Source organism: Rhincodon typus, chromosome 15, assembly GCF_021869965.1.
Source record: "Rhincodon typus isolate 14 chromosome 15, sRhiTyp1.1, whole genome shotgun sequence".
Taxonomy (NCBI): domain Eukaryota; kingdom Metazoa; phylum Chordata; class Chondrichthyes; order Orectolobiformes; family Rhincodontidae; genus Rhincodon; species Rhincodon typus.
Window position 1 is genome coordinate 29983369 of NC_063346.1, and position 8483 is coordinate 29991851.

An 8483-nucleotide genomic window follows, 5' to 3' on the forward strand; every position below is an offset into this window, starting at 1 on the left:
CTTGCATTGGAGTAGAGAGTGTCCTTGTTGTAAGAATGCCCTATTTAAAAGCATTCTATTTGATTTTTTTTTAAATCCATTTTCTGTGCAGGCATATGTGTTTTTTTGGTAATAGTTTGTCGCGCTCTTATCTTTCTGTACTTGGCTTTCTTTTATACTTTGTTTACTGCTATGTTCTCTTCCTCTCATTGGCACCTGTGCCCCCTCTGACTCGTTGAGAATTTTAGCCTCCCCTTTGCAAACATCAGCTGGCTAAATATTTTTGAAATACAAAGAATTTGTGGTTGTACGTGGATATTGGATGTGGGTGAGAAGGGTAGAATCAACTGTGCAGAAATGGCTTGAAGCCCAAGAAAAATCGTCCTTTCGTTTAGTTGACTGAGATAATGTACAGTGGGGAAATTGGGCATATTTCCAGCTTGCATTAAACTAAACAGAAATATCTAGTTTTTACCCACTACATTCAGAACAGGCTGTTCCCTTCAAATAAGAAGAACTTTAACAAAATAATGAAGAGGGAAAATGAAAAACCACAACTGCTTTAGTTTTATTCTTAGAATGTTTTGAGTGGTATCATCCAAAATAACCATTGCTTTGATTGAGAAAGGAAGAACTTATGATACACCATTTGACTGCGAGTCATGCCAACTGACATCAGTTAATATTCAAATACCAAAACAAAATAAATAAAATTGAAATTAATGTAGAAATGCTGGAAAATATTCAGCAGGCCAGATAAAATGTTTAGAGAGATAAACAGATCTAACAGTTCACTGATAATGTTAGAACTGGAAAGCTTTAAGAGTAAACAGGTTTAAGTATGGTTGATCTTGACCTCCTCCTGAGGCCCTCAGCATCACAGATACAAGTCTTCAGCCACTTCAGTTAATTCCCCATGATATCAAAAAAATGGCTGAGGGCACTAGATGCTGCAAAGAACCATAGAGATATACAGCATAGATACAGACCCTTCAGTCCAACTTGTCCATATCGACCAGATATTCTCAATAAATCTAGTCCCATCTGCCAGCATTTGGCCCACGTTCTTCTAAACCATTCCTATTCATATACCCATCTAGATACCTTTTAAACATTGTAACTCAGTTCTCAAACTCATTGCTCTTCACAAATGCTGCTAGACCTGCTGAGCCTGTCCAGCCACTTCTGTTTTTGTTACTAACCCTACCTCCTTTGTTCACATCCAAATCATTTGTGTAAATGATGAAAAGCAGTGGACCCAGCACCAAGCATTGTGGCACACCAATGGTCACAGGCCTCCAGTCTGGAAAGCAACCCTCCACCACCACCCTCTCTACCTTCAAACCACTTCTGTATCCAAAGCTAGCTCTCCCTCTTTTTCCATGTGATCTAACCTTGCTAACTAGTCCATGTTGGGACCAAAGCTGTAGTGAAATGAGGAGCTGAAAGGTGCTGGTGGAACTTGAGTGTCAGTACGTAAGTTATTGCTCATGTATTTGGGAGCTAGTTAGCTCAGTTGGCTAGATGTCTGGTTTGCAATGCAGAATGATGCCAATAGTGTGAGTTCAATTCCTGCACCGGCTGAGGATACCATGAAGGACTGTCCTCCTCAACCACTCCCCACGCCTGAGGTGTGATGACCTTTGGTTTAAACCACCTCCATCTGTCCCTCTCTAATGAGAGAGGAGCCCTATGGTCCTCTAGGACCTTTTTATTGCTAATATATAAATGTTTAAAACTTAATCAATCATTTCAATATTTGCACCTACATCTTGGAAACTCTCTAAACTTATGCTATCAAACCAAGGGTGTGCCTCCCTCTTCATCTCTTAGCACACTGCCAATGTAATTGGGTCTGTTCCCCCTCCCCAATCTCAATGGAGTGGGAATCTTGTGTGTTCTTAACTCTACCAAACCACAACTTTGCTATTCTCATTTTCTTTTTCTTGCACCCTGTTCTTCATGATCCTCTCTGGAAAATGGCTCCATTCAAAATTGCTTTCAAAATTCAGGAAAAAATATATTGGATATCTACTCCGTTTTAAAACTGATCTAATTAAGGAATTTAGATGACTCGGAAGTGGAAACAGAGCTGAAGTAATTCAAGTATTGCATCCAAGTCTTGCACGCTTCTTCAATTACTAACTAGATTACATTATTTATGATAACTATGTAATCTTGTTTACCTTAATTTTCATCCTTCAGCTTGAAGTATTCACATTTTTCAAACTATTTATTTTGTTGGAAGAAATATCGCTATATGGAATGGCCATGGTGACAGAAGGATAGCTTTTAAATTTGCTGTACTTGCTATGATCTCGTTTGTTTTTTGCAAAGCCAACTGGTATTTTGACGTAAATCACTAGCAATATATGTGAAAGTAGAAAAAATGTTCAGGTTTACGGTATTACTGCAGAATTTATAGTAAATAACTATAGTAGCACATTACAAGGAAACTGAATACACAGCAATAATTTGACCAGAGTTTGAAGATACAACATTCTTATTTGCCTGAATGCTGTGAAAAACATTGGAAATAATCTCCGAGATGTTGAAATGTATAAATTAACTGGCCTACAAGTCAGTCTTTTGTCCTTCAGTATTGTGATTGCAGTGGAGCATTTCCTACCATTCTTTGAGCTAGATGTTGAAAAATGTATTGAACAGTACGTGCAAAGATTAAGATTACACTCTCATGGAGTAGTAGTTTAATTTGATGAATTGGATTATATGTCCCAGTGTACTGTTACTTAAAAATGACAGCATCAAATAGCTGTAATAGAGTGTAAACTTAACACTTTTTTTTTGTCATGGATTTTTCTTTTTCCAAACAGGATGAAGTTAATGCACTCTATACAAAATGTCTTCAGTACCTTCTGAGAGATTCACGATTAGTAAGTTGTTATTCTGTCTCCTCGCTCTATTGAGAATGTTTGTTTAAAAAAAACTGTATCTGTGTTGAACTGCTCATTGGCAACTGACAAGAGTATCCTTTTGTGGCTGTCTGTCCTGTATAGAAAATACTGATCAAGCAGGAGGTGCAAATGGCATTGCTGAAGCAAGCTGTTGAAGTATGTAAATGGATTCTTCATTAGTCTTTACCAAATTATGAAAATTGATTTCTAATGTTGAATAAAATGCTGAGTCTGTTATGTGTTTAAAATTAACCCTGCAGATGTATGTACTTCATGGTATCCATGATCAAATATTCAAAAGTGTGGGGACTATAGAGGCCAGTCAGGTATGACCTACTCCATTGTCTGTCTTCCTTCTGTTATTGCTGTTAACTTGATAAAGATGAAACCTTGTTGTTTCAATGCACTTTTTAAAAGCCTCTTATGTTGTTAAAATGTCTTTCAATAAACATTTTAAGGTAGAAGTGCACGGATATTTTTAACCTGAACAATATTTTTAAGTGTTAGCATTAACTGCAATTCAGGTATTAAGAATGCTACCATTCCTTACTAACTTGTGCTGCCTGGTTATTTGAAGGATGCTGCCTTTAATAAAACAACCCGAGGTTTGCAAGACCTTCAGCTAAAAGATTTGGGAATCCAGTCACAATTCAGGTTAGTTTATTGCTGCTCTAAGTGCATAGTAAAAGGCTGCAAAATCCCAGTCTCTGAACATTCTTGTGATTATTATTAAGGGTGATATATTGGCAACTTTTTGTGTTACATTTTGGTTAGCTTTATTTTTGGCTCTACTTGAATACTCAATGCAGTACAACTGATTTCTGCCTGGAAACAAAGTTGCAATTAATAGTTGTAAATTTTGTCAACTGTTGAAATATCTAGGCTGCTTTGAGCCTTGAGACCTCCGACTGAACATAGTGCAAAACAGTGAGCACCTCTTCTTTGTACCAGTTGAATAGATGTTAAGTTTTATTTTGACAGCTGTATTTCTGAAACTAAATCATCACCTTGAAATGTCAACTGTTTACTGATGCTGCCAGACCTGCTGACTGTTTCCAACACTTTCAATTTTAAGGAACAAAAACAAAGTTCTTAGTGGTCTTAGGAGTCTTGTCAGTTCCGATAGGAGAGTTGTTTACATCAAGAACGTAAGACCACTAGGAATCGTGGTGGCCCACAGGCACTGTATGGCAAGCCCTCTCAAAGATTAAAGACCCCATTCCCACAACAAGCGGAACCAACATGGTTTACAAAATACCACGCAATGACTGCCACAAACATGACATCGGACAGACAGGAAGAGAACTAGCTATCAAATACGTGAACATCAACTAGCAGCAAAATGGCACGATGAACTCTCCTTGATATCGGTACACTCGGGCAATGGAGGCCATCAGCTTAACTGGGACAAGGTAACCAAAGTAGCCCAAGCCAAACAGAGACACGCACAGGAATTTCTAGAGGCATGGTTCTCCACCTGTAATGCAATCAACAGAAACACAGAATTGGGCCTCGTATACAAACCCATATAGATCAAAACTGGAAATGACACTACCCACCATAATGGACCAAACAGTATAAATTCCAAGCGGAGTTGAAGAATGCTGCTTAATCGGAGGCTCCACCGATGATGTCACCTAGCATGGTGATGAAACGTCTGAACAAGAACAAGCCAGCTCAGCGAGCAAGTCAACAACCTCACCCGCAACCCCAGCTACAGATCTTTGCCAAAACTTTGAAATACGCCTTTTTTAGCTGGTCTGGCTTACATGTGACTTCTGACGCACAGCAGTGTAGTTGACTCTAAACTGCCCATCAGACAATAAATGCTGGCGCAGACACCGATGCCCATGTCTGACAAATGAATTCTAAAGAAAAACCTCTTAATTGTGTTCAACCAAGTCCAAGTAGGTTATCCCTTTTATGCAACAGACTTATTGAGAAATAAATATATTACCATGTGTTCCCCTGGATAGGTAGGCAATCTTGCCAACGTTTTGATCCTGACTGCCACTACAAATTGACAAGGAAAGTTGATGGTCTGACTAGTGTGAATACTGTCCTCGCTGATTCCTTATGTCATGATAGTTATCACTGTAAGCGAGAATGCCAGAAATGAGATTTTGTAGAAAACTTAAAACCATCATGTTCTATCACTTCATTCCTTCTTGTTCTTGTCCTGCTATTATCTTGTGTTGTAGCTTCAGCAGATTGTTACCCGAGTCAGTATGCCAAATGCTTGTCCTGGCTTTTGCAAACACTTCTTTGGACACCAGGCAAAAGTGAGGGATATACCACGGGTCATAGATTGTGTCACATGTACAAAACCTGGCATATATCCAGGTATGTCCTGCAGATATGCAGCAGGACTAAGGCAACCAAGCCAGTTACCAAACCCGTTCCCATAGATTGTCTACTCTGATTCATCGGCAAACCGCTGAAGGGGGTTTCTGAGAGTGCAGTCAAGCAGCATTTATTTGGCAATAACCTTCTGACTGACTGATTAGTGTTTGGGTTCTGCTGGGACCACTTCGTTTCTAACCTTATGACAGGATTTGTCCAAATGGTGACAAGAGAGTTGAACACTGGAAGTAAGGTGAGAAAAACAGCGTTGGACATCAGTGCATCATCTGACTGAGTATGGCATTGCAGAGTTCTAGCAAAACTGGAGAACATTCAAATTGGGGCAAATTCACTGGTTGGAGTCATATCTAATCTGAAGGAAGATGGTTGTCATTATTGGAGGTCAGTTGCCTAAGCTTCAGGAGTCTCTGCAGGAGTTCGTCAGGGTACTATCCTAGACTCTACCAACATCAGTTGCCTCATCAATGACATGACATTACCCCTATCATAAGGTCTCAGGTGGGAATGTTCACTGATTACACAGTGTTCAGCACCATTAATGACTGTCCAGATACTGAAGCAGTCCATGTTCAAATGCAGCAAGACCTGGGCAATATCTAGGCTTATGCAAGTAACAACTGACAAGTAACCACACTAGTGCCAGGCATTGACTGTGTCCATCAACTGAGAATCCAACCGTATCCCCGTAACATTTGGCATTACTATTGTTGAATCCTCCATTCTGTATATCCTTGCGTTACTATTGACGAGAAACCGAACTGGATCAGCCATGTAGTCACAGTATTTACAAGAGCAGGTCAAAAGACTTAGAATTCTGCTGTGAACAACTTGCCTCCTGACTCCCCAAAGCATGTCTACCATCTATAAGCTGTAAGTTAGGACTGTGATGGAAAATACTACCCCTTGACTAGCTCCAACAACTCAACACCATCCAGGACAAAGCTCTCAACTAAGTTTGCTTCAATAGCACCTGCCAACCCTACAATCTATACCATCTGGAAGGATATGGCAGTAGATACATGGGATCACCACCAACTACAAGTTTTCTTCCAAGCCCCACACCATCCTGCCTTGGAACTATGTAGTCATGCTGGAATTCCATTCCTAAAAGCACTGAAGGTGTACTTGCACCACATGGACTGCAGGAGTTCAAGAAGGCAGTTGACTGACACATCCTTCAGATCAATTTCACCACACAACAAGATGGATAACGTTTTCTGTGAGTGGGTGTTTCCTCGTTTTGCTTGTCTCACCACCCACTGTGGGACCGGATTGGAACCATACCTCTCAAGACATGACAGCTTGGTCGGTAATGATGCTACCAAGTCAGTCTTGATTTGACATTTAAATTTCCCCAACCCAATAGATTGCTGCTTGCAGATAGTGCTTGACATGGAGGAATACGCATTACCACCTACCATGTTTGAGCTGATTGATCACTGGGTGGTTTATCAGTCATGTTTCACCATGTGTCTTTTGACTTGTGGAATCCAGAGTCGATGTTGAGGATTCACTGTCATCTGAGTACTTCAAGTGGATCTGTATTGCCATTGGAGCCAGACACACCCCACAAAGTGGGAATCTTGGATTTGAGTTGTCAGTCAAATGATATAATTCGCTGAGTATGGTTTGGTCAGGCTGTTGTTTGACTTGAATTTAGGACAACCCTCCCAGAGCCCCCAGAAGTTGAAGGCCTGTATGTTTCTCTGTCATATTTTATGGGTCACCTGGATCAATACCAGGTGATCCTCCTTGTTTTGTTCTAGATTTTGTTTCTTACCAGCTTGTTCAGAGATTTTATAGCTTTGGAGTAGGTGCGTCTTGAACACAGGCCATAGGGCTCAAAAATAGGGACACTATCACTGCTGATTTTTTTGTCATATTTTGATATGTTGGTTGCTTTCTAGGCCATTTCAGAAAACAATTTAAAGTCATTGCTGAAGGTCTCGAATCAGATGTAGGCCCAGGTAACAACAGACATTTTTTTTGCAAGACACTAGTGGACCAGATGGATTTTTACAAGCCCAGTAATTTCATGATGATCCATGCAGATACCATTTTTTTTATATATAATTCCAAATTTATTTTGTCAAGCAAATTTAAATTCCCCACCTGCCAAAAGTTGGACCTTTGAACTCGCCTCTGGGTTATTAACTTATTATTTTGTCCAGTTGTCTCACTGTAATCCCGTGTGTAACTTCACCAGGTTGTCCCCTGATTTGTAGGTATGCAAAGTGCTTTGCTTGGCATCTTTTCTTACACTACTCGGTGAACCATTGGTCTCTTACGTTCTGTATTGCTACTCTAAGTTAAATTGTGTAAATGTACCTTTGGATTTACCCAACTCTTTCCAAGACCCTCTGTTTATTCCATTTTTACTTATGAAAAGCGATAAGAAGTATTCATGAGAGACATTTTAAAGATGAAGACAGTTTCAGAGAAGATGTAAAAGGTGTTACAGTTGTTAAATATGACCAAATGTTAATGGTGAAACAATTGGCAAGTAGTACAGTCGAAAAACAAGTTGTGACTTTTGGAGTGTAATGGAAATGCATTGTCTGTGATTTCTGTTTGTCCAGGAGTAATATTTTGCAAGTTAATTCTATTGCTTGAACTGGTGTTAGAAAATATTAATTTTGTTAATAATGTGTTCATGTGAAATTCCACTGTCCCAAGATTTTAGCAATATGTTAAAATAAGGCATTAGTTATCAGTAACAATGTAATTTCATTTTGAAAGGGTAACTTCATCACCTGCAGGAAAATTGTACATCCTTCAGCTACAGTATAAGATGCCAAACAGCCTTTCAGTGTAGAGATAGTAGGAACTGCGGATGCTGGAGAATCCGAGACAACAAGGTGCAGGGCTGGATGAACACAGCAGGCCAAGCAGCATCATAGGAGCAGAGAGGCTGACGTTTCGGGCCTAGACCCTTCATCAGAAAAGGGGGAGGGGAAGGGGGTTCTGAAATAAATAGGGAGAGAGTGGGAGGCGGATAGAAGATGGATAGAGGAGAGGATAGGTGGAGAGGAAACAAACAGGTCGAAGAGGCGGGGATGGAGCCAGTAAAGGTGAGTGTAGGTAGGGAGTTAGGAAGGGGATAGGTCAGTCCAGGGAGGACGGACAGGTCAAGGGGGCGGGATGAGGTTGGTCGGTAGGAGATGGAGGTGCGGCTTGAGGTGGGAGGAGGGGATAGGTGGGAGGAAGAACAGGTTAGGGAGGCAG

General features: G+C 40.3%; 1 protein-coding gene across 4 annotated transcripts in view; it reads left to right on the plus strand.

Annotated features, from left to right (window-relative positions):
* Window positions 1-8483, plus strand: part of ankrd27 (ankyrin repeat domain 27 (VPS9 domain)) — a 94527-nt gene that overhangs the window by 37450 nt on the left and 48594 nt on the right. For all 4 annotated transcript variants that reach the window (XM_048605537.1, XM_048605538.1, XM_020530034.2 and 1 more), the window contains 4 exons: window positions 2814-2873; window positions 2997-3050; window positions 3155-3220; window positions 3472-3548. In XM_048605537.1, coding sequence (XP_048461494.1) covers window positions 2814-2873; window positions 2997-3050; window positions 3155-3220; window positions 3472-3548 — 257 coding nt within the window. The remainder of the gene's footprint in view (window positions 1-2813; window positions 2874-2996; window positions 3051-3154; window positions 3221-3471; window positions 3549-8483) is intronic.